General features: G+C 35.1%; 1 protein-coding gene across 6 annotated transcripts in view; it reads right to left on the reverse strand.

Moving 5' to 3' along the window:
• Positions 1–1,099: 1,099 nt before the first annotated feature.
• LOC124357098 overlaps positions 1,100–27,326 on the reverse strand; it is a 75,170-nt gene continuing 48,943 nt past the window's right edge. For 4 of the 6 annotated variants that reach the window (XM_046808535.1, XM_046808538.1, XM_046808536.1 and 1 more), the window contains exons 2-4: positions 26,612–26,739; positions 18,633–18,760; positions 1,100–2,374 (exon numbers count right to left, since the gene is read on the reverse strand). In XM_046808535.1, the coding sequence (XP_046664491.1) occupies positions 2,231–2,374; positions 18,633–18,760; positions 26,612–26,708 (369 nt within the window). In that variant the 5' untranslated portion in view covers positions 26,709–26,739 and the 3' untranslated portion in view covers positions 1,100–2,230. Of the gene's footprint in view, positions 2,375–9,644; positions 11,029–18,632; positions 18,761–26,611; positions 26,755–27,326 lie in introns of those variants that run through there. The other 2 variants (XM_046808539.1, XR_006921920.1) reach the window with 2 other exon arrangements.

Below are 27,326 nucleotides of genomic sequence, written 5' to 3' on the forward strand. Positions count from 1 at the left end.
CATATGGACAAAGTGCTCTCTTCTCTTGAAGACTTAACTACCCATGAGTTCTCATCTCCTGAAACAAGAGCTGAAGCTAAATCGCTACTTAAAAACATGAAAAAGGTTTGAATATGTTATTATGACATGCTTTTTGGTATTCAGTCCTCAAGAAAATTGATAGAGTTAGCAAGTTTCTACAAAGAGAGGACACAACAGTAGACAATGCTGCAAGAAACATACAAGGTCTTCTAAATGTATTATCTTCAACTAGGGATTTAACTGTTTCAGAGGCAATTGATGAGGCAACATTTTTAGCTAATAATATGGGCATAACAGCAGAGTACAAGGAAACAAGAAAGAGAAAGAAAAAGAAAATGACAGGAGACACACATGAAGATGATGGGCCAAATTTTACTGAAGAAGAGCTTTTCAAAAGATCACTTTTTCAAATATGTGATAGAATTATTAGTGAGCTAACTAACATATATGATGCGTTTAAAATCGTTGCTGATAAGTTTAATTTTTTGTGTGGGGATCAAATAAAAAAAAATGGATGTTAAAACTTTGAAAAGTAAAGCAAAAGAATTAGCTACAACATATGCCAGTGACTTAAATGAAGAAGAGCTTGTGAATGAAATAGAGAGTTTTAAATTTCATGCCTTAAATATGGAAGATGGATTGGAAGACGCAACAGCAGCATCTTTGCTCAAAATATTGCATAAGAGCAAGTTGAAAGAGGGTTATCCAAACATATATGTAGCTCTTAAAATCTTTCTAACGCTTCCAGTCTCTGTAGCATCTGGAGAGAGAAGTTTCAGCAAATTGAAGCTTATAAAAACCTATTTAAGAAATTCTATGAAACAGCAAAGACTAACTAATTTAAGCATTGTATCAATTGAACATGAAAGGGCTTCTTTGATTTATTTTGATCAGATAATTAAACACATTTGCAGCAAATAAGGCTCGGAAGATAAGATTCTATAATTGTTAGTATTGTTTTTTTCTAAAACAATTGTATTGTTTTGGATTCATGTAAAATTGTAAATAGACATTTTCTATTTCATTAAAATAACACTTTCTTATTCAACCTAAGTTTTATTTTATCTCAAACCCCATATACAAAGCATATAGTAGTAAAACTTATGGTAAATAGTTTGGTATCGGGGGGGGGGCGCCAAAAGTCAAGCTTGCCCCCCCCTAGAAGAAATGATAGATCCGGCCCTGATTATTCTTATGGGGAAAAACTCAATATCATCAACTAAGTACAGCCGGTTCTAAATAAAAGTGCGTGCTTTGTTTAGAAGTGCCAGAATGAAATTGTTCATGAAGCATACAGTTTATTAATAAATCTGAAAATAAACTTATTACGACAAGACGTGTGTGACGTGACGTCATATTCGCCGCTGTTGGTGGCCAGTTGGTTATTCGCTTGGAGTTCGCTCCAGGAAATGGTAACAGATAAGGCATGTGCGCCATATGCATACACAGCAGGTAAAAGAGGAGAGGATCGAAGGGAAAATGGATGGAAATTTAGTAAATATTGGATTTTTATGGCAACATCTTCATCATAACGTAATTATAGTATTTTGTATGAAGCCAATGCAAAAATATATGGTATGTTAAGAAATATAACACAAACGGTGGTGTCATTCGGTTTTCGGTTGAATTGCACATGTTTTTCATAACATCATCAAATATGTTTTCTTAAGGCAGGAAAATTGACAAAATTGATTTTTCAAGGAGTAACTGTAGGCAAGGCTGTATTTGAGGGCATTTTGTAACCAGGGCCATAAAAACCACTCAATAGGTTACTTATTATAACACGTTTTTTTTATTAAAAAAAGTAATTTCCTTTAATCATAAATATTATAAAAGACATCACGTTTAATTAAATACAATCAATACTACAAAGCCACACCTTACACAATGCTTGATAAGACTAATTAAAAATTACCAAATATGTTAACCTTCAATGCCTTAAAACCTTGCGTAACTAATACAATGAAAGCTATGAAAATCTTAGTGTGATACAAACTACATTTTCTGTTTTCCTGTCAGAGAGAAGTCATCTCAAAGGAGTGCAACAATGAAATTAAAAAATATCTATGCTTCAATAAGAATAGTTCAAATATTTCGTAAAATTTCAAATACACTGATGTCAAGTCTTGGTATCATCACTGACTTACATTACTTTCCACTGAAACGTCTCTTTCACAGATGTACCTGCACCTACTAAAACTGTTATGGATCAGATACCGTGTGAGCTTACCTTGTGCGACCTGGTGCCGTCGATGGAGACGATGAATCCGACTCCACACGCGTCCTTCTCGTTCTGCGGATCGTAGAGGCCCTGCTTGGGCGGCAAAGACCACGCGTCTTGGGACATCTGGGCCTGCAAAAGACAGAAGAGTATTAGCGAGGAACACTGATTGGAATGGTCTATTACACTTGGGCTAGGAAAGTAGCTATTAACTGTTAAACTACACACGAGATCCGATCATTACAAGCCGGTTGTCGGCAATAAACTAGTTCAGCGCAGTCACCCGACCCGGCCGGCGAGACACCGACCAGCCGGTTTCCTCTCACCGGTCTGGGCCACGGACTAACACACTCTCCTTGCCCTGGGTCACGGAAGTGCCAAGTTTTCTGTGCGAGCTCCCTGCTTTCATAGTTCTGTTCATCCAATAGGCAGTTGAAATAATTAATTAAAAATTTAATAATTAATAATTTAAAATTTCTCATCCAAATGTAACACCCACTTAAAGGATCACTAGGTGCAATACGCTGATGATACAAGTTTTGCTGTGCGAGGAAAGTCTACTTAATTACTTGATACTTCTCTACAGTCAATATTACTGAATCTTGGTGTGTGTGGTTCGAAAGACACAGTAAGTCTCTAAATCTAGATAAAACAAGTACTGTATGATTTATTTTTGGAGAACTTCGACTGACATCATAAACTTTGCCTCAGTATATATTATAATGGGTCTGAAGTATTGTGTTGAATCTAATCCAGTTCGTTTGGTAGGGATGCATATAGATCCTGACTTTAACCGGAGAGTTCAAATTGATCAGCTATGTAGACAATTAAAACAGCTGCGTCTTTTCTCTTAGGGATTTATTTGGATTCTCAAATAAATATATTCTTATAATGGTGTATTATGGTTATTTTTCTACTGGTATCATATGGTATCCTCTTCTGAGGAACTTCATCGTCATCCTTTTTCAACCGGAGGTTTAGACTGCAGAAAATGGCTTTGAGGGTGATTTGTGGTCTCGGGAGCCGGGGGAGCTGCAGAGAGGTAGCCGGGAGAGCTGCAAAGAGGTATTCCCTCGTGAACATCTCCTTAAACTTCTATCCTTATTCATATATTCAATGTATTTTGAAAACCTGTCATCTTTTCCAGTACATGGGCTATACATCCTTAATCTAAATGATTCAAAACCCGCCCTCCAGTGCCAATGCATCACCATGAATTCTTAAAAAAAAAACAACCATATACCTTCAGCCAAAATATCTTAATGATCTACCAGACTGTATCAAAACTAGTGAAACCCTTTCAATATATATAAAAAAACTAAATAATTATCTCATGAACAGAACCTGTTATACTTTGGAGGAATTCTTGGGAGACTTGTATCTTACAGCTTAGATTTTATTAAATTGTATTCTTCAATAGCCGTGTTAATTTGTTTCAAAGTTTGAGTAAATTTGATTGAAACGGTATGCATAAATAATATTATAAGTAATAATTTCTGTATAAATATTATACAATTATGGCGATGTTCCATAAAATTTTGTATCGTTAATGAACAATAGAAAATTTGATTTAATTCAAAAATGTATCTGGAAAAAAGGGAAAGTGTCGTCTAAACGCCATATTATATCTAGTATAGTGAGGATTTTAATGGAAAGGATTTCAGATTACCTTTTACATTCATTCTAGCATCCCTCCGACATCGCAACAAGTTTTTGATTGTGAAGTAGGTTTCTCTTACAAGACTGCAAACTTTTTGTGGACCAGTTATGGTGGAATTGCACATTGTTTGTAAATATTATTAATTACTGATAAATTATGACACAAATAAATACTTATTAATTGTTATCCCGCATAAACTTTTTCCAATTTTCTAATTATTGTGCATAGTAAGATAAAGTAAACCTGCCACATATAATACAAAAAGATATTCAGATAAGTTCGTATTTATTCGTAAAATAATATTAAGTTCTACTCTTGGCACGTTTGGGTCATCATTTTTAACACTACTTTATTTGTAAAAAAAACACAGTAAATTTGAGCTTTATATGAACATAAATAGGAAAATTATGGATTTATATGGAATACTCATTTCATTTTTATGGAAATCATCTCAAACGTGCTGCCAATTTGAGCTCATGTAGATAGTAAACAATCTGACACGACTGGTGCTTAAAGTGAAGTTGTATGGAAGTAAAAGTGTGAACAACATCAAACAATAAAAGTTTTAACAGTTCAAGACAATTATATTGCAGTAAGCAAAGTAATTATAAAAAAGGAACTTTATAAATTGTTGTTTATGTAAATATAACGACCTTGAATATCAATTTTAAAAATTAAAAATCAAACAATCAAATAACCAAATGTAATGCACCATCACTCGATGGGCTTTCTCAAGGACTAGAAATTGCATCACTTATTTTTTTCGAAGCTTGTTAACGCCATCACATAAAAATACGATTAAGTGTTGTTATCTTCTTTATCTACACAATTACAAATCGTTATCGGTCACAATGTTATTTGGCACGAGTTTTATCTCCAAATGCACGTTTCATTCATGAGCTCGGGCGCAGAGCCGATTCTGAGGATTATGTGATTAATTTAGCACTCGACAAGGGTCACAGAGCCCACTATCACTCGTGTTGCTTGTGATAGAAGATTATAGGCTAAACAGTACAGTCATGTTGGACTTTTAAATCTCCAACTACTGAAACTGAAATCAATGAAAAGTAACTAACTAATTTAAAATTCAAGCAATGATACATAAATACAGTTCAAGTTTGTTATAGTGTTCCTATTAGTTGTATTGGGTAGTTTAGTTATTTAGTAATTAGTAAGTTATTTAAACTATTTCCGTTTTTCAGATGAAATTGTATTGTAAACTGACCAATGAACAGATTTGATTATTTAACTTATTAATATGAAAAGTTAACTTTTACAACTAATACAACTTTTAAAAGACTGCACGTCTAGCCGGTTAAATTGTATTTGACCTTAACATTGCGAAAGAGTTCTTCTAGGAAGCCACAATAATTGGAATACAGTAGAGAATTGGATTACTACCACGGTTACACCGGGTCAACACGATACTACTACACGATACACCATTGAGTACACGCGGCTTGAGGAAAACGCGTTGTGCGTTCTCTACCCCAGTGCTGTCTCAGATTAAAAATTTGTTCTCATTGGAAACAGGGAAATTAGGTCTTTCTTTCTATTTTACATTATATTCGTTGCACCTAAATTAAAATTAAATGTAAGTAATTTGAACTCATACTATTTTGTTTAACCGATTCTAAACACTATTTTTTGTTATAATTTACTTTAGAATGAACTCAACAAACATGTTAGTTTCAATAAATGGACATGGATGAAAATATAAATGGATCACAGAAACTCATGGAATTGTTTTCTCATACATACAGCATTGTTAACGGTATATCACATCGAAAAATTATGGTACCCTATTTTATTACGTGTAGGATGAATCATGAATCAAAAATATAACTTATAATGTAAAATAATGTAAATTTTCTTCGAGACTCGATGTGTAAATCGAACACTAGTTGGGAAAGTGGTCTAAAACTACGCATTCGGTATTTGTTGTTTTTTTTTTCGGATTAATCATCATTCATTTGAAGAGATATTTGCTTGGAAATATTATTGATTCAATACATTTATTAGTTGGTTTGATATCTGTAGAAGAGATGTATAAGTTCACAATACATCATAACTGTTTTAACAAAAATACGGAGTAACTATTGTATATTTAATATCAAAATAAAAATTAAATTACATAGTGTTTCAATTTAGTTCGGATATATTGGTTGTACTTCAGGAATGTGTTTCATTTCGTGATCTGTTGACTGATGAAGGCCTGCACTTAAAGAAGAAATACATGAGAAGTCTTTCAATACCGACCGACCTTGCAGTAACCAACTTATTCCAGCAGTTCTTAAAATGTCAAAGTGCCTAAGCAGTATTTTCACTGACAGTCCATACGAGACCATAACCATACAGTACCACCCATCTATATTTGCCGCAGACAGTCTATTCTCATCACAGCACTCCAGCGGTAACCGAACACTGAATGTTCCACTTCCAGCTTCGGCCTGTCAGCAGATAAGGCTTCTTGTGTTGAGGCGACGTTATCGTTCGTCTTGTCAACATCCCGTCTCAGTTTACACATTGTGCACAAGGCTCACTTGTTTCAGCAAGAAAGTTAAGTGAAAGAGAAACGCGTATATGTATTGAAGAGGGCAAGTTAGGACAAAAAGTCTTTCACGTCGCTTATCTTCTAGAGGTATATTGATTGAATTGATAGGCCTGGGTCCTAGTTTTTGAAATAAAAATACTGAAGCATAGGAACCATTTACCCGATAGGCTCTTGAACATTCAGCGGGGAAAGGACAGAGAGAGAGATGAGTGATCCTTGAGGACAAATAAATTTAGAAGGTGGGCAAATCCACTGAGTGAGAAGGCTCGGCGAGCTAGAAGTCCAAGCCAAATAAAAAAATACATTTCCCAGATAGAGTACAAAACCCCAATGGTCAAAAGTATTGAGAACATGAACGTAAAGTGACAACAAACGATCAATGTATCAGGAGTGTAGCCTGGAAAGACACTGTATATTGGGAGCCATGTGAAAAAAGGCAATTGTCTAATATGCACCGAAGAACATGTACTCTCATTGTACGTATCATAGCGAGGAAAGTTCCATACAAAAACCCAGTTACTGGATTATGCAGACTACAGAAAAGAAAACTGCAGTTCTGTATTTGTAGAAGTAAGTTAGTGAAGTAGAGAAGTCACACTATCCAAGGTCTCAGAAACCGACAAACCTCACAATGCAGAAGGTGTAAACCTAGCAAATTATATATTTCACTTCAAGTATATTGCACTATAGGTAGACTATATTATTAGTTACTGATTTATTGCGTATTACAAATAAATAGTCTCGTATTGTGTTTTACAGGTCTACTAAACGAATAAATCAACAATATTTTGCATCTATATTATATGAAATTGCGGTTTAATTAAACACACTGCATCTCTGTTATATGAAATTACGGTTTTCAATACACACGCCGTATCACTTTGTTACGTTAAGACGTGTGCGAGTTTTTTGTGACATTCTCTTTGGAGGGAATGACAAATTTATTAGAATTTAAGCGCCTTCCAATATGTCTCAAAGTGGGAGAACCTTACACAACTAAAGAATTTAAGTCACTTTTAAGTTTTTTAACATTGTACGGACCCGGGCCAGACATGAATGAACGCGTTTTCAAAGGCCAGTCGGAATCAATAGAAGCTGTAATAAATACAGAGGCTGCACACCCTCCCTGCTGGGTGACCTTGGACACCCCGTCGAGAACCTGTCTCCGTATTCCAATACAAAACCACACGGACAGACAGACCCCTACTTAGCGGCCGTTGCCTGTTCTGTCAGGTATACCTGGGCAAAGAAGAGTAACAGCTTTACTAATGCGCTCATTTTAATGCGAGGTTAGGAGCCACACCCAGGAGAACTTTCCCATTAAAGATGAGTAAGTGATGAATAAGATGGAATACTGTGTTTATTAGTCGGAGTGCGGAGGATTGTGACCAAAAGGATTGTATAACCAAAGCAAACAGGCTATTATGAATCTTACATGTCCCGCGTATCATTATGAATGGAGAGAAGTCACTGACCGGCTTCAAAATGCATACCCTGGCACATGCCAGAGGATTGAAATTTGCCTACGAAATAACGATGACACATGAAGATTGACAGCAGTGGCGCTGTCTCTTATATAACACTGAGAATTATAATTCTATAAAATAACTATATACTTCAATGTACTTTTAGTTGTACTACTAACATGTTAAGCATTGATTTCTTTTGATATTACCTTACAATGGAATATTTTCAATAAGTAAATTATTTTGATAGCCATTTGGTAAATACCAGTTGTACTGGCATAGCCTAGTCAAAGGAACGCTAGTTTCTCTTACTATACTGATAATATTTAAATCTTCAACATGACTTTCATTTTATTGTTAAATAAGGATCACACCTCCAAATTCATGAGATAATTATGTTACAACACAGAGTTAACTCTCCGTTTTATCTAAATAAAGTAATTATAGAATAAATTGAACTTTGCATTTCACTCAACACAAAGTGGGCTTAATTAATAGCTCATTTTCCAATTAATTGTAATTAATATTTAACAGTTTCTTGCATCTTTCTATATTTAGAACGTGATAACAAGTGTTTTTGATCATTATGTATGTTGCTGTCTTATCAATAAATTAAAGATATATTTTAATCGCATACAATGACAGTGCAAATTTAAAATAACTAGATTTCAATTTGTAATCCAATTAATGAAAATAGACCTTACTTGTATTGCCTTAAATAATTTACATGTTAAAATTGTAATTTAGGAAAATGATTATGTGATGGAAACAACCTTTTTCTTTGAGCAGCCTCTTTAGCAACAAGTTTAGTTTTTCAAAATAATTTTACTTGTCAACAACCAATATAAAAAAAAGTATTGTACAGGTTTTGTTAAGAGTCTTATAGACTGGAGACACATAAAATAAGATAGTTCTAATAAACATAACCTAGAATTTATTGTTTTCATTGTTCCCCTTTTTCAGGTTTATCATGCAGCTTAAAAAGATTAAAGCTATAAAATTTAAGTTCAAAATATAATACTTGCGTTTCATTAGTAATTCTAATATTTTGACAAAATATTAAACCTTTCTTTGACTGGTGGCAAAATGTTTATTTCACATCTTCATGTAAATAAAAATTGAAGTCATTAATGTGAAAATGTAAAATAAGAAGAAAAAACAAAAAACATAACCGACTAGACTTTGAAAATAAACAATTTAGCTCATTTTGATAAACAATATGAAAAATAACTACAAAAATATAATGGTTTATGCTTTTAACTTATGTAACTCTGCTTTTAACAAACAACAATTTTTACACAAGCAGGTTTTTATAAGATATTTTCAACATTACAAAAATTAATGATCATATTTGGTGTATTTTTGCCATATTGTCATATTATAAGTTTTTCATATCAATAAAACTCCCTGTTCTGAGAAGGAGTTAAAGAACATTGTTAAAGCTCATATAGGTGTTTATAAAGGTACACTTTTGACACATAGATCTCAGGGAAGTCCTATTATTTTTCATAAAATACACTAATTAATACGTTGCGCAAATATTAAGCAATATATAACTTTTAATTGGTTTGTAAATAAGTTTACTATCTAGTGGGAAAGCCTTGCTTACACTAGTAACCATTGATAGGCCTGTTTAAAAATATAACTATGATGGAATAATTATATGAACACAAAACTTTAAGAAATAGTTATTATGACGTAAGTCTGAACTAAATAACTTACTGGCAGGAAATCAGCCGGGACACAATCAAAAATGTACTAGACTATGTAGCGGCTTTCTGTCACCTAAGTGTTCGTTAAGTCCACTATCACAAAATCTTGCAAACAAACCGTAAGATAATATCAGAAACAATACTTGGGCCTATATCACTAGAAATTTACAGCAGCAAGAATCAAAATAATGAAATAAAGACAAAATAAAAAAAGATTCAGTCACCAGCTGTCCTCTTACACTATTGTGAGGTTTCTGTATTGCGGAAAGAACTCAAAGAAACAGATGATAACTTGGTAAACACACACGAGAAAGATTCACAGCCGGTGAGAAGACTGCAAGAGCACGTACGCCTTTACATCGACCGCAACTTGACACCGAATGAGGCTCTGGCTGTGCCGGCTTGGCTGAAATCGTGCTACGGACGCAACGCGACTGCCCGGCGCTGTAGTAGTGTCGCCGTTCACCGGCAGGGGCGTGCTAGTCGCTAGTAAGCCAACATGCGCTGTTCACGTGATCAATAGTAGCTGTACATTTTCATCAACTTTTGATCATGAGATACTTAGCTTTGATATCATATTTTATGGGGTTGACCTGCCATAAACATAATAGTACAACAAATTGACTGTTTTTATCGCCCAGATAAAGGGTCATAAAGGCCATCAAATCTGGCATTTTTCAACGCCACATTCATAAAATGATTCTTTACGATCATGTGTGAGTAAAATTAAGATAAAATTGTGTGATGCACTGTTAAAATGCAGTCAACTTAGCATAGGGTTTCATATAAAAGTGCGATCTTAGATACAAAATAGTTGTTACATAATCTTTTCCATAATTACGTCATGCATTACAATTCATTTACAAACATTGGAAAGTGTACACAGAGAAAATTCTTGAAAATAAAAAATATTAAATTTACGTATAACCACATACTCCATTGTGTATAATCTTTCCCCCTATCTAATGTTTACCTCTGCAAAACTTGGTGTCGTATTGTCAAATTCTAATGATACCAATCCAGGGTCTGGCGTCTGAATGAATAAGCGTTGGAATCAGATTTATAAGACTTCCTGGCGTTAGTACAGAATTCCAAAAGCTTTTAATAATAGCCTCCCCAGTCGCTGACGAACATTCGTGCCCAGTGTGGCGCCATTTTCACACTCTTTCAAACTGCACTAGCACGCTGACTTGTTTCTATCTTAAGTGCAAGAATGATCTTATACTCGTAATATACCATTACGTATATAATCAAAATTAGTTGTTTTTGTCATAATTTAATACAATTAATACAACTACTCAAATTTTGTGATTAAGTTTTATTATTGGAAAAAGCACAAAATAAGCTTTGAAACGGTATGTTGAATGAACATTTTTGCAAGCCTTTTTAAACCAAAACTTGTAATTTTGAAAGAACAAAACATTTTTCTAATTTAAACTTTATTTCTATCACTTCCAGAAAAATGTGTATTTTAATAAGATCCAAACATTCTTCTTAGTAAATACTAAAAGTAAAACTAATTGTTTGGTAAACTATTAATCCTTTTACAGTTTACTAATTATTGAAAATGCTGTTTAACTGGCATTACTTACATTTCCGTGTACTACTGCCATAATTTAACTACTAGGTTACACGTTATGTTTTATTACGTATGTTCAAAATGTTGCTTTAATTTTAATGCAACTACTAAGGCACTTCAGATTTAACCACTACTAATTAATTCTATGAATTGCAAATTTAGTTCTGTCCATCATGTACTGCCGTGTTGTGGACTTTGTAGAGTGCACAGTTTCTTTGATCCTTCCCCAAAGATAATAATAATAATAATAATAATAATAATATAATAATAATACTCTTTATTGCAGGAAACAATTAACAATAATTGTATTGCAAGCGTCATATAGAAATAAAAGTCCTAATCTAATAACTAACACAATTAATTTTAATTCTGAGTAAAAAAATATTCGAGTAAATTTAAAATAAAAATTACTTTTTGGGTATGTGCCACCTGCCGCCGTTTTCTCGATAGTGGCCAAATTTTCTTGGATATCAGAAGGGGAGTTGTAATTTTTTTTTTTTAATGTTAGTGAAGACTATCCCAGCGACCCATCGCAAACTCGTCAACTGAGTAAAATGCTTTGGACACTAAGAAGTGTTTTAATCGAGATTTAAATTGTTTGTGGTTATTGACGCGTTTGATCTCTTCAGGGAGCCTATTGATTAGCCTCACACCAACCTGAGATGGCAAGCGTTCAAAAAACAGTAGTTCTGTGCTGTGCCATACGAAAGTTGTCCCCGGCCTCTAGTTCCGTATTGTGTGTACGTCGCTACCCCGAAGTGAGACGCACTTGAATCGGCAGTATAGCACGACGTCGAGAATGTAGAGGCTAGGCAAAGTGAGTAATCCAAGCTCCCCGAAGGCTAATTTACACGACTCTCTCTGATTTAATTTGTAAATGATTCTGACAGCTTTCTTTTGCATTCTAAACACTCTATTAAATTTGTATCTAGAACAGCCACCCCCACAATCTTAGACCATAAGCTAAATGTGGATGTATTAGGCCAAAGTAAGCTGTCTTCAGAATATCCAATGAACAGAATTTTGCCAAATTGCGTAAGACATAAATGCCAGAAGCAACCTATTGAACAGACACTCTCAATGTGAACGTCCCATGTCAGCCCTCGATCAAGGTGCATCCCAAGAAAACTTGGTGGATTCTTCTTCTTCTTATTATGGTTTCATCCACCATCACAATTGGTCGGATTTCGTTTTCATGTTGCCGAAAACAGAAATTAATCACGCTTGTTTTTAGAACAATTTGTTTTCAAATTGATATTGAAAAAATGATCAATGCATGAGTTGAGTTCTTCAAAGGCTTTGATTTCAAGATCTGGTTTGGTTTTTGATCTAATGCAGAGAGTCGTATCGTCAGCATACTGAATCATCTTTCCATTATGGATTGATGAACTCAATCTGTTGACGTAGACGAGAAAAAGGACAGGCCCTAGAATCGATCCTTGTGGGACTCCATAGGCATTTTAACTTTTCCTGAGAGGGTATTCGCGATCTGCACACACTGCTCTCTATCATTTAGGTATGACGAGAGCCATTTGTGAGGCAAACCACGAACACCGCTTGACCATAACTGGTGCAACAGTATTTCATGATGCACACAGTCAAAGGCCTTTGAGAGGTCGAGAAATATGCTAAGCACATGTTCCCGCCTCTCCAAACCATCGACAACAGAATCAATGAGACTCGTGACAGCATCAATAGTCGATTTGTTTTTTTCTAAATCCAAATTGTTCATTACAAATAACTTCAAAGCGATTGAAGAAATCTTCTAATCGTCGAAGGAAGGCTTTTTTCGAAAATTTTGCTGAGGACCGGAAGAATGGAAAATTGGACAATAGTTACTTGCGACATAAGGATCGTCCTTTTTTAAAAAAATTGGAATGACTTTTGCTGTCTTCAAAGTGGACGGGAAAACGCCTTGGGCGAACGACAGGTTAATCAATTTTGTGAGTGGTACTGAAATATGCTTAAAGCAGCGCTTAAGTAACCACACAGACATCCCATTGATGTCCACCCGACTTTTTCGGCTTCAGCTCCCGCACCACACACGGACCAACTCCGCCTCGCTCACAGGAGACAGGACCATGGACGAGACCGGTCCCATAAATGAGTCCTCTCGGGTGCTGTTCCCACTAAAACATGGGTCCGGCCCAGCAACCGTGGAGAAAAAGTTATTAAATTCACTTGCCACTTCAAGCGGGTTTTTTTTTGTTAATTTTACCTTGTATTTTAAGGTTAGGTTTTGAAATGTTTTAGGACTTGTGTTTGAGTTGTATTTTTAATTATATTCCACGCACTTTTTGAAAAATTTTCAGAATTCATTAGTCTATTTTCGATATCCCGAGCCTTAGCGGCTTTTATTTCTTTGCGGTAATTTAGCTTGTATGCTCGAAAGAAATTTTTGAATTCTTCATTTGTCGATTCTATGTAAATTGAAATGATAAAATTTTAATGTTTTTCTTAAATTGAGAATGTTTTGATTTAGCATTGTTTGAGATAGCAGACAGTGTAGGTTAAGTCCGGAGATCTGTGCAGATATGGCACATTTGCTCCTAAGCCAACCCATATTTCAGGGAATTGCCGATTAAATGTGGTATGCGCAAAAAATGTAGTATGGGGACTATCTTGAAGCAACGACGTGCTTTATCTAATTTTTAGGGACAAGCATGTTTCATAAGCAGTTTTAGAAGTGTATTTTTTAGGAAACCGTTCTAAACTATTCTAGTTAATCCACCTTCAATGAAATGAGGACCAAAACTGAAATTTCCGATTACACCACGCCACGTGTTCAAGGTCCAATACCTTTGATTGTCAACCTCACACATCCCGTGGGGATTTTCAAATGTCCACTAGCGCATATTGTTATGATTTACTTCACCATTGCTCCGGAACGTGGTATCATCACACCATAAGACACTTTAAAAGATTTTGATCAAGCATGTCCATTGCACGTAGGCAACAGTTCATCCAGTACAGGTACTCTTCCTCTGATAGTTCTTGATGAAGGGACACCGTAAAAGAGTGAATTTTATTAATATTCTGTATTCTGGAAATAGATACTGGACCTATGCCAGAGTCTAAAGAAATTCGGTGGAGGATTTTGTAAAGTAGCTACTTTAAATTTCGGAACCCTTCTCCCTCATAACTGATCTTACAAATTCCCCTAGGATTTATTGTCTTAAGATTGCACTTGGCCAGTCTCTCTTACCCGGGTATGGGAAGTAGACTTGGGAATATGTTTCGTGTGGGATGCTGACGCTAGGATACTGCTCTTCGTACAAGCGAGCAGCACCTGTAAATCTGAAAAGATTGTCCTAAAACCATAACCATATCAGAAGCTTCATAACTCATTCATAAAATCCATTTCCAAACAAAACGTATTTCTTATGTACCACAAGTGGACTAATAGTACTCGCTGTATTTCTTAATACATTCAACTAAATCTTTATAATTAAGGGGAATCAGAGGGGTAAAAATCGGTTTTTATTTTTTATCTCAATATGTTCTGCAGTTACACTCAGCTTTAATTTAAGACCACTTTGTAGATATCCGTTAGATATTTGTATTTTTATGAATTGTTTTGTATATTAATGCAAGCAGTTCAGTCAGCGACTAACTGTCGCTCGCGCTAGTTGTTAAGTTTTCGGCCTACAGTCACAATAGTTTTTGTATGGTACATATTACTTATAGTGTGTGGTTACTGGAATTTAGTTTTTCTCGTTGATCACACTGCTGTTTTACTGTAAACAGCTGATTTGTTTTGAACAGTAGAATAAAAACAAATAATTATTGTGTTGGGAATGTGAATGTTGTGGTTGTTATTTTTGTGGGAGTATATGCTCAATCGCTGTTCTGTATTTTGTTTTAGGAATGTATATTATTATTTTTATTTTGAAAATACCTCGAGCGCCAAGTATAGTATTTAAAAACGTAAACTAGTTGGTCATCCTAGGAAAGAACTGCTTAGCGTCAATTTAGAAGAAACAACAGCATCTACTTCCAGACCTAGGCCTTCCACATCTGAGCTGCAACTAATGAACATATTTTTAGCAAGGACAGTTCTTCCAAAAAGAAAATTTTTTAAAACCTTACAATGTATAGTGATATAAGCTACAAAGGTAATGGTAATTATGGTGATATTGTAGATTTTGATACCATACAAAATCTAATGAATCAAATTGCTCGAAGCTCTAAGTGTATAAGGCTGCTATCTGTTTCCGCTAAAACCGATTAGGTCTAAATTTAAATATTACAATGCAATGTATTGGTTATAGTTTTAGTGTCCAAGACAGTAATACTAAGTTGCTGAAATCAGATAGCCTATCAAAGCACTGCAGGTATAAAAATAAGTTAGAAACAAAACAATAACCTAACTGTGTAGCCAGTGAGGCAATAAAAGTAGGAGTCAATATGTTTCAACGCTCTGAAACTCTGTATGCCATATGTTACAAACATTATTTGGGAGACTGTGATTCGACAGAATTTCCCGCTACCTCAGAATTGAAACCTTATGGCCTAGACTTCCAAACAGAAAAGCTGGAATGTGTGGGCCATGTGCATAAAAGAATGGATACAAGACTCCGGACGCTAATATCAAGAAAAGCGTAAACCAGATGGAGTTTTTTGTAGCATAAGTGTCTCTGATGCACAACGCAATGCACAACGAAAACAACTAAGAACTCGTCGTTTTGGCAACAATACGTTTTGAGTACTGACATCTTGGAAAGTACTAAGTAGTATTGTCAAGATACTCTACTGTTTCAGACAAGACCAGTCAAGATGAATCCCCTCAGAAAGTGCCTGATCTCAAATGCTGCACTAAGTGGTTAGGTAAAATGGGGTTACATTTTCCGCATGTCTCTCTTTTTCCACATATGTGTTTGTCGTTCATCTGCCTCTCAGAATTGCTCATATCGTAATGAGTTCATGAGGCACAATACACCACCAAACGAAATTCGCTCTTCATAGTTCGTGGGAACTTTGATCATTATCATCAATGATCTTTGAAAATCACGAAAGAGAGCAATTAATAAGACGTACATCAATGCGATTGCACCAGAATCTCTAAATTCATCTCTTCCATATGACCAAAAGTCAATCGTGTAATTGCTTTCTATTTTTATGGATAATAAATGATCATCAAAAAGCATTCGAACATCGCCCTAAATACCCAGGAAAAGTACTGCCGGAAATTAACGGCAGATATCTTACAGTTTCTCAGAATAACTAAGGAAGATAGGGTACTGTGTTGTAGTGCTGTAGGGACGATGGTGCTTGAAATATCGTTACAAGAGCGGCCCTACTCATTCCTTTATGTTTAAAAGCTGTGTTTGCACACCCTCCCTACTTCAGCTTCTTGGCACCTCGGGCTTGGAGTGTCCACCCTCACTTACTCCTTCCTTTATCTCAGAGATTTCGATTTTCAGTTAGGATGCTCTTTAGTCCATATGGTCGATATAGGTCTCAGGAGTATGGGATAGGCGGTAATAACTCAGTTCATTAGGTTATTATTATTGTCATTTAAAGTATGTTTTACAATTATTCCATATTTTTTCTCATAATTTTTTAGTTTTAATTTATTTATTTTCTCGTGTTCATCACACGAAGAAATCATAATAATCCGTGTTTAATTTTTCCTAGGATGTTCTTGCGTTTATTATTATGATAAAATAATTTAACATATTTAATTTTAACCTTTAATTCAATCATGTTTATCATGTTATTATATCTCGGTGATTGTGTTCTATTATATAAGAATAAGAAAGCTCGTAAAATTCATTGCCTATCATGGGACTATCCTGCCAATGCCAGAGCGTTAGTGAAGCGTTATCACTCGAGAGGCTGGATAACTTCACTTCCGCCTGTCTGTCTGTACGATATCTCGTGAACGATCTTGGCCTATGGACTAGAATTTTTGAATGAAACTTCATTTCTGTAAAGGTAATATCGAGTTCAATGATGGTGCATGTCACTCGAGAAAGATAGTATCCATAGACTTTAGGTTTTGCATAAAACTCAATTTCTACATTTACAGTAATGATTTATATGATGGTCCATCAATAGGATTTGACTAAGCGTCATTACTCAATCGGCTGGCACCATTTCTCTTTCGTTTGCCGGGGCATGTAAACATTTCTTTTCTGTATGATTGATCGTCTTTGTAGCTGTTCACAGCGTGTTTCAAGAATGAAATGAGCTATGCAGACTCGAATTTATGCGTACAACTTCAGCTGGGCTTCTTATGGGGGCATGGGGTCTGGCGTACTCCCACCTTTTTTTATCATTACAACATGAATTTCAACATCCAAAGTTAAAATGGGCACAGAAATGTACATGTTTTTGAGAACCGTTAAATACACTGATGTTAAAAAAACTAAACCCACTGCCGACTTAGGATGTGATACATTGATTGAGCCGCTATAAAGATCCAATTTTGTAATCGTAAAGAACGTTAAGATAACGGGAAGGTTAAAGACGAAATGTCCACAAGACTTTTGCAGTCTTGGAACTACTGGAATTTCACGCACTCACTATTCCTCATAAGAGACCGCCCACGTGATCTGCCTACTATATACTGTACTATAAATAAGTTCATTTATGACAAGTACTATGAGGGTCACGTGCACTCATCGGAATGAGAAACTATGAGTGCGCCCAGTTCCAAGCCCGACCAGGCAGTTGCGTATCTGTTATTTTTATGGACAACGGCACTGATAATGCCGTAAACCTGATTCTTAGTAGTCGGAAACAACGTAAACTTATGTTTGACACTGTTTACAGTTAAATAACAGTGTAGAAACAGCTTAAGATTTGTTGGCATATAATCCAATGGAAACTAAACTAAACAAGAAAAGATCATAAATTATATGAATTTCTTATATTTCTTACTCAATAAATCATATGGTGAGATTTTCACTACACTAGGGACCATCAAAGAGTGCAGTTCAGGGAAGAACCTATTTGGCGTGTGACCTTGAAGCATCCAATCAGGACTGAGCTAACTAATTAACTACGTTAGTTTGAGGTCTGTACAACACAGTGACAAAGTAAAGTAACGTAAAGTAGTCTTATTTTACCAGGCGAGTTAGGGCCAGGAAGTCGTCTCTAACACAACCTGGGGACCAACTGCTTAAAGGTGACTTCCGAACCACTACCAATGGCCGGGCAGGCGGGCTGCTTGCAAGGACAGGATCACTCAGCGGTCACCCATCCAAGCAGCAGCCACACTTGACGTTGCTTGATCTGGTTATCTTGCGATAACCGTTGTACCCGCTACTCTACGCCATTAGCATGAACAACATTTGGCATGACAACGCGGCTGAATTTGACGTGTTGTGCCAACTGTACTCTTTCGTGGCCCCTACTATAGTTACTACTCGAAACTCTGTATGCAAGACTGTATGCTGGAAAGACTGTACTCACCTTGTTGACGAGACTCAGACCCCCGCCATTGTTGGAGAGGAGGTGACGCTTCCCTCCTACCTCTGGCCGTACACTGGAGCATGTTACGGCCAGCACAGTACACTTGTGGCACACATTGTACACTGCCTCTGAAACACCAGTTATTATTGGTCAGGTAGGTTCATAGTAGTAGAATAATGTGTAGCCTACAGTTATGTGTAAAACGTTCTAGAAACCCTCCTTTATCGATAGTAGGTCTAGTTTTATTCAGTGGTGTAGCTACCTTGGGTGGCACCCGGTGCGGAAGTTGGTGGTGTCACCCCATCGAAAGTAAAAATCAATAAATTTTATATGATAACGGTCATATAAACAATTTACGAAACAAATGATAAATGTTGCAACTGAAATGTCAAAGATCGCGAGTATGGGACGCGGAATCTCCCACGACAGCTTCGGCTCTTTAGCGGGAATCCCCGAATTATACAGAGCTGAGCTAGTTCTAGTTGAGGAATCCCCGAAAAATAAATTTTTGTAATAGCGATTTATTTTTTGTTTGTTTGTACATTGTTTTAAAGTTGAGAGACCGGGTGGGTGTCACCCCGAAAAAGGTGACACCCGGTGCGGCCCTCCCCTGCAGCCCCCCTTTGCTACGCCACTGGTTTTACTTTAACCCTTATAACACCATATATGAAAGATTAACAATTTATTATTTTATAACTCTACATAGACCCGTATTCTAAATATTGGAAGTGTATATATCCCATACATTCCAATGTAATAGCTTATAGCGTGAAATTGTTAAAGAGCAGAAAAAATTGCCACACATTTGTTTGATTTGTATTGGACTACATACAGTTTGTATTTAAAAAATGTTTCAAAAAAGTATAAATATCAATTGTCCCACGTATTATATGAATTTCAATATTATGTTTGTTTAGTTTAGCATTACTGTGTGTTAATTTATCCGAAAATGTTTTATAAGTTTGGGTTCAAATACGTTTAAACTCAAAAATAGGCCTACATATTTTTGAATTACTTTGAATTACAGCATTAGTAAAATCCAACTCATAGAATAAGCAGTGCCTATTATTCTTGAATAATTTTTATGTTGACTCTACGATACAAACTATTACCTAAAAATAAAGGGTGTAATAGGCTACTCTGATACTTAAACTCATACTTAAAAAGTGCATAGTATTCTTGGATAATTAAAGATAAGCTGTTCCTAAGAATGTGTGAACATGTAAATATAATGCAAGTAATGGTCGGAATTGCACAGTGGCGTAGGTATGTGGGCGAAAGGGTCACAGAAGCAGGGGGGGGGCAAACTGCCGCGTTTGGAGTTGAAACATCTGCTAATCTTGGCACGTTGAAAATTGTAAAATATTTGGGATACTAATTAAAAAAAGACACAAAAAACGGACGTATTTGTAATTAAAAGCATTCCATTAAAAGAATTTGGAGCAGCACCGACAGGAGTGATAACGCGCAGTGCAGTCGTCACCCACCAGTCTGTTGTCAGCAGTCCGACAGGTGTGATTAGTCACGTGTGTGGGACGCGCACGCTACGCGCAATGTCATCTACCTACCTTCCGGTCTGACCGTAACGTGTTCGTATATCCTTTGTATGAATCATTACAGATAGTGTGAACGACCAGATAGTTTATTACACACAACGTAGCCAAGGGCTGATTTAATATGAATGTTGAGTTAGCTCCAGTTCTAACAGCATCAGATTCCAGACGCTGCGTTAAGAGTAAGGTGAACTGGAGCTAAACTCATTCATATTAAATCAGCCGTTCCCACCGTATCTACGATGTCGTGTCAGTAACATCGTGGTGCACTCAATTGAGCACAATGAGAATGCCAATCCACCTAGATTACACTATATTTTGTAATCAAGGTGTTTCCGATGTCTAAACAATGTAAATTAATGGTTTTGAGCTTCTTTGTCGTCAATTTTTTTCCATCTCTTCAGACGAACATGGCTCCAGATTCCAGGAGTGAAGTCTGTAACAATAGCATTAGATTCCAGTGAACTGGAGCTAAACTCACAATTCCATAATAGTTTAATTATTGTTTTTATCGTACAGTAATGCTGTTGTCGTTTGGTTTTATACTATATGTACAGTATGTATTATTTTCTTGTTAGGATTTCTTTTTTTAATTCCTACTAGGCCTATAAAGAAATCTTTACAAGAAATGAACGAATTAGCGAATAAATAGTCTGAACTTTAATCACATATTCAAAGTAAACTTTGCATCACTCCAGTGGTTTTATTAATAAAATGTTTTAAATAGTATACTAGCCGGTGTGAACAAAAGCTGATGTAAACATTGCGTATATTGTTTTTTATTGATTATACTGATCTGTTTGAAATGTATAGAACGTGATAGCCCAGTCAACGAATAATTCTAGAAGGAAAGTCAATAAGCGGAAAACCCCCCACTTATGGGACGTTGTTCGGGGTAACTGGTACAACACACTAAACGTCCTTAACACTAGGGGTGGCGGAAGAGGGAGGGAGCTGGTTTCAAAGATCCTTTTTTTGGTATTTTACCTATACCTCAGTAGGGGTTGGTCCCACAGAAAATTAACACATATATAAAATTGAAGCTAATTAAATTTTTGCGTCTTTTGTTCTTTTTTTTGCTACCTGTTGGCGTCAATGACAGACAAGTTCTCGTAAATTGACGAAATGTTATAGAAAGTTAAATTTATTTCATAACATGAATTTTTGTTTTTGTTTCATTTTATATGAATTTAGTTAAATGTTATTGAGTTTTAATAATTTTTTATTGGAATGAGTGACTTTTGAAGGAACCATCCCAGACGGTTAAGAACCAGGGCCTCCTACTCACAATTCTATGTCGACGAAGGCAGAGATTTACACCGGACATGAGTACTTCCAAGCAATGTTATCACGTATTTACATTTGAATTTATAACCACACACATATATGTTTTATTGTTAAACATTGATTTACTAAATCGAAATAGAAAACACTTCGAAATACTTTTTCATAATACCCCACCCCACCCCTACTCCACAATAGATCACCATCCTCCTACAATCATGACATAATTTTAAGTTCGATAGTACTGATAAGTACAAGAAGTTGAGTGAACAGAAGATAATTTTAGTGTTTTTGGAAGTGCTGATTCCTACTTATATCGCTTATTCTAAAAAAGATCCTTAAAACTGCCCAACTTTCAATTAAATTACAAAATCACATGTTTTAATTAAATTTAATTGTACGCAACATTTCTTTTTTTCAATGTTATGTGGAATAAAGACTGGAGACAGATGTTTGGCTAACAATATGTTGTCAGACGGGGTTTACCGAAAATTACCAAATTTAGGAGAGTTTGCACGTTTTTAACAATAACAGACATAAAACTATTGGAATAAGAGATGTGGAACATTTAATCAGGTTTAATTTTGTGTACGTACAAATCTTATGTAAGGCTAATCCCTACTGAGGTATACACCAAAAACCAAAAAAGAGACCTTTGAACCCACTTCAATCCCTTTTCCGACACCCCTAGGGTTTAGGATTTTTAGTATGTTACACTACTAGGTTAGTTTTGTTTTAAAATGATACTCTCATGTGTAGCTAAACTCAAAATCAACACCTCTTTGACAGTTAGCTGCTTTGGAGGAAGTTTAGGTTTGGTATTATCTACCGAAATGTTTATTGGTATCATGTACCGTAGTGCTTGTTTTACCCAATAGTGCTGCACAATGGTGCAACTCACCAACTAAAATAGAGAACACCTCTGCAGTTATATTGAGTAAGCTGTTGATAGCCTTATCTAATCACAACTATGACATGCCGATGTACATAACTGTTTACACGTGAGGCATTATGTATCTAACATGGATATACATGGCTCTAGCCGTTATCGGTGATATCCGTCGATCAATTATTTGCCTAATGTATTCTTCAAAGAAGCCAATCCTTCAGGATCTAGACTATCCGAATTTCACTTTCCCAGTTTTTGTCGTAGTTTTGTTACTATACAGCTAATATGGAATACTTTAAATCATATTATAGTATAAGGTTAAAGTTGGTACACATGGTTACGGTGATCAATCTGCATAACCATATTACAACCTATTTAAAATAAGTGGATCCGTATATACCAGTATTCACTAAAGTTCTTGAGCATTTTCGAACTCCACTGTCTGAGTTCGTAAAAAAATTTCACCGTTTAAAACAGGAAATTGTTAAAACATCCTATACAGGACTAGTTTAAGAATTTACTATTTTTCTTGGCCGCCCGCAGTACGCATGCTGAAGTATTTGCGCAAAGAAGAAAAGCAGAACTAGCAGCAGAACAACTTAAGGTGCTGTCTCCTTATTAGTTATAAAGAATCTTAGGTAGGTACAATATATGAACACAATCTTGCAACGACTTTTTAATAACAATACGGAAAAGGAACTAAAATTTTCTTATTTTTTAATTCGTAAAATATTATTCCTAGCAACTAATTAAAATAATTATAAATATCAATTAATTATTTTATAATTGTTTTTACTGCTTTTCATTCACTTTTGTCTTATTATGAGTCATTGCTTTTCGACAGGGTTAAATTAATTGTGAATTTCAGCATACACAAATTTATATTCATCATTTACATTTTTCAGCAAAGGTTTAGAATATTTACTGTCTAAGAAAAGTAACTATCGCCGTTTCAACCAGACCAGAAACTAAGGCTAGATGTTAAAATATTTTCTTGATTCAGTACTGCTAGATACAACTTTCAAAAAGCCAATAACCATACATTTTTACCTGTTGGAATTCAAATGTTTCTTTTAACTTCAGGTAGCTTCAAATTTGGACATTTAAAAATATCAGATAACAGGTAAGGACTTTAATGCTCAGAATAACCGGTATCAGAATAACCGTGATCTACTGATAATATCTGATGAAGTATTTTGTCCTTTGCCATGTTCTAACCCCAGCGTTGTGTGCTTTGTCCAAAACGTGAATGTCAGCTGGCTAAACGTGGCAGCCAATTGGGACAAATTCATTGTTCAGTGCCACCAACTACACCTGTCTTGGGCACGAAATCCGGCAGATGGCTTTAATTGCGCAATTGCGACTTTGTGCGATCAGCGATTGTGGCCAAATTCATTTAAAAGCGCAAAGTCGATTAGTTTTTCTGGTATCACTGTTTTTCAGTGATAAACTATAGATTCAAACCTACATAACTAAACTCAGGAAAGATTGTTAAAAGCAAATGTGTATTCAGACTATATATAAAAACAAAAGTGTAATTTTGAAATCCTAACAATAAAAACTGTTGAATAAAGATTGTACCAACAGTTTTTCCTTTATTTACCCCATGTCTGGGCCGCTTAAAAATAATACTTAAATTAAAGTACATATTGCAATTTACACGTTTGTTTACTTCCACTAGAAAAAAATACAATACCAAAACATAAACAACTTGGAAATTATACTAAATCCACTATCTTAGTCAGGAAATAATCTTATCTTAAGCAAGTACAAGTGGTCCTCGAGTAAGTGATTATAGCTCGCTTCGCTCGACAACATTTAATCAGTAATCAGGAGACTAACAGTATTAAATAAAATTTAACAACATTGTCTTGAAATAATCGCTGAGAGGAAATCACGTGAGATGCCTGAGGGAACAAGGTCCAAGCACTCCACTGTTAACCTAGGGTTACCTTGGTGCGATAACATTGGAGTGTGTCACCTGCCAAACACATGAGACTTGTTACCAAACAGTGGCTTTCAATGATTCACTGGTCTTTGCAAAGTCTTATTGCAAGCTTATAATATTATTTAATTTTGGTGATGAGATGTATTTGGGCATGTGTTGCAACTTATATGTATTTCTCTGTATTCGATAATTTCGTAATAGAGTTTTTTAATTGTGTTTAGTTTGATTTGAATAGGTTTATATTGAAAAAATACTACTGTCAGTGTGATCTAAGTTCAACCAACAATACCAACCTAATATGATGTTACCTTCCTATTGTCCATTGATTAAGAATTCAGTTGTTCATTTGAATAGAATTGAATTAGATTGAAAATCTCTTTATTCATTGAATGTAAATTTTGTATAGATCGAATAGCGTGAAAAATAACTTAACTAATATACTTATAAACTAAAAAGTTATGTGATAAAATATGTTAATCCTGTAGTCAATCTAATCACAAATGCCTCAATAATTGTAGCTTTAGCCATAACACAGATTAATTTACAAAAATACAGAAATAGTTATAAATAATACAAATTATTAAAAAGAAACAGGTTTAAACTATGTAACTATAGCAATAACAATAATAACATATTTCAGTAATCAACAATAAGTTAGCAACAATAATTTAAATAAATACACAAAACAATCCAAATAAATACATAAACACAAAACAAAAACTGATATATTATTGTTGAATAAAAATCTCAATTCAACCCAGAATTATAAAACTCGTCAAATGAATATAGAGATAAAGAACTAAATTTTCTTTGTAAATATTGCATTATTTTTCTCGGCAGTTATTGTTAGTGGAATTTTAGTTAAAATAAGCGTTTTCCATGCAATTAGTGTTTTCTTATAATCAGATTACAGATATTAGATTATTTATGTTTTTAAAGTGATTGTTCTCGTCCTGTTAAACTCAAAACTTACTTAAAAACTCTACAAATACATATGAGTTTTGCTTTTTAATGTTTCTATAATTAGTTTGTGCACACTTTTAAGTACACTGCAGTCTCATGGAGATCATTATTCAGTTTTGTTTAATATTGTTAAAGCCTTTTAAACCTTAATGAGATATGTTTGTGTAAAAAAATAATTATTTTTACGATGACACATTTTTACCAGCAAATTGCTTTCTTTTCAATGTTGCCAAACTAAATATAGATATATACCTCTACCTGTGCATACGTATGTAAAATTTCTGGAAAACCTCCTTTAAGACAGCTGTGTAAAAAGTGTTGCCATTCAATATTGTACGTGTGGCTAGAACCCATTCATTATTAAAGGTCTCCCACGAGAAAACAATTGTATTTGGGGAAAATGGAAACATTCTTTAGAGCAGAAAAAGCCACAAAATAAAGTGAGGTTATTCAAAGTATATAGGTAAAATAAATTAAGGTATTTTTATAATTATCTTATTGGGATCCATTTAATTAAAACATGTATTAAAATTCTTAAAATGAGCCTGGACCCCCTTCTATATCTGTGGAGGTTTTCAGGTGAGGTACACCAGCCGGATAAAACTTCAACTACTTTGTCTACTTCGGTACCTTAAAAGTTTATAATCAAGTTTTCTTCCTGCCATCAAATCACACGCTTAAACCTAAAACCCTTCAAAACCTCCAGTTTTCAAACAAAAATGTTTAATACATACGTCATATTGATGATTGGTAGAGAGGACTGAACAGCCCAAACTCGGCCTCAATCAAATAAAGACACTTTTATTTCATTTCATATCCCTTGATGTTCGCAGATTGGTTTAGTAATTAATTATTTGTTTTAACCAAACCATTCCATTTGAATTTTATGAGTCGGACGAGTATTGTTCTTTACCATAAGTAGTCAAGCTAGTTCCTAAAACTGGAAGGAAGTTTAAAGAAGCCATAGTCCATTTATTTCAAAAGTCTGTTTCTGAAAATAAGTTTCATTGAGGCAAATTCTTCTGTGGAAAAAGAGTTACGCTATGATGTGATATCTTTCATAAAAGGGCGAGACGTGAAATGAATTCATATTTTACTGTCTTGGTCATAGGCCTACTGTAAGAATATTTTTTTTTTTTTATGTAAATTGCTCCATGTGAATTGCATCTGCGTGCAACTTAGATCTGTAAATCTCTTCAAATTGACAAAGATCATTAATTGGAACTGGTATAATCTAATGTTTTAATGACAAATATGATATACTAATAGCAAGAGAAATGAAGTTGGATGTATTAATTTGAAACTGTCCAAAAAAGTTATGGTACTAAGTTGAAATACTCACCACGTCTGCGAGCGAGAGTGCTGAAGCCGACATACGTGCTGCTGTAAGTGCTGAGCTTGCTGAGAACTCCGATCATCCGACGTCTGACTGCAGCCATATCGAGATGTGTCCGCTCCGCAGATCAGCATCTGTACAAATAGTCACTGAATTTCAGGTGATAAATTAGAGTGCGCCAGATCAGCGCTGATAACGACCACTCAGAAGGTGATGAATGAGCAGGTCGCTGTCATCTCGGCCAACAAGAGCCCTGCCCACTCCAAGCTTTGACGCACTCGGTCACGGTGCGGTGGTGCCGGTGCGTCGATAAGTTCAGTTTATAAACACAGCTTCTCTACAGATAAACTGTGCAACATGATAACCTTTTACGTTATCACTGAGCAAGATTAAGATTACCAAAAATATCAAGGTACAAGGCTGCGATTTTATCAAGGTTTCACAAGTTTACTATATGGATTTGAATGTCTAAGATAAAGTATATACACAAACAGAAATAAATATTCTCTATTTATACAGAAATTGAAATAATGAAAACAAATATAATCCTGCAGTCTATAAAGAGGAAGATCCTTGGAAATAAGCACCAAAAGTTGGACATGGCAGTAAAACTAGTCAATGGATACAGTTCTTACGTGTATTGTCGTTGCTAGTTGACTATAAGTAACAGCGTTCGTTAAACAACTCCTTGTCGGTATGACTCAAACCGTATACACATACC

Source organism: Homalodisca vitripennis, chromosome 3, assembly GCF_021130785.1.
Source record: "Homalodisca vitripennis isolate AUS2020 chromosome 3, UT_GWSS_2.1, whole genome shotgun sequence".
NCBI lineage: Eukaryota > Metazoa > Arthropoda > Insecta > Hemiptera > Cicadellidae > Homalodisca > Homalodisca vitripennis.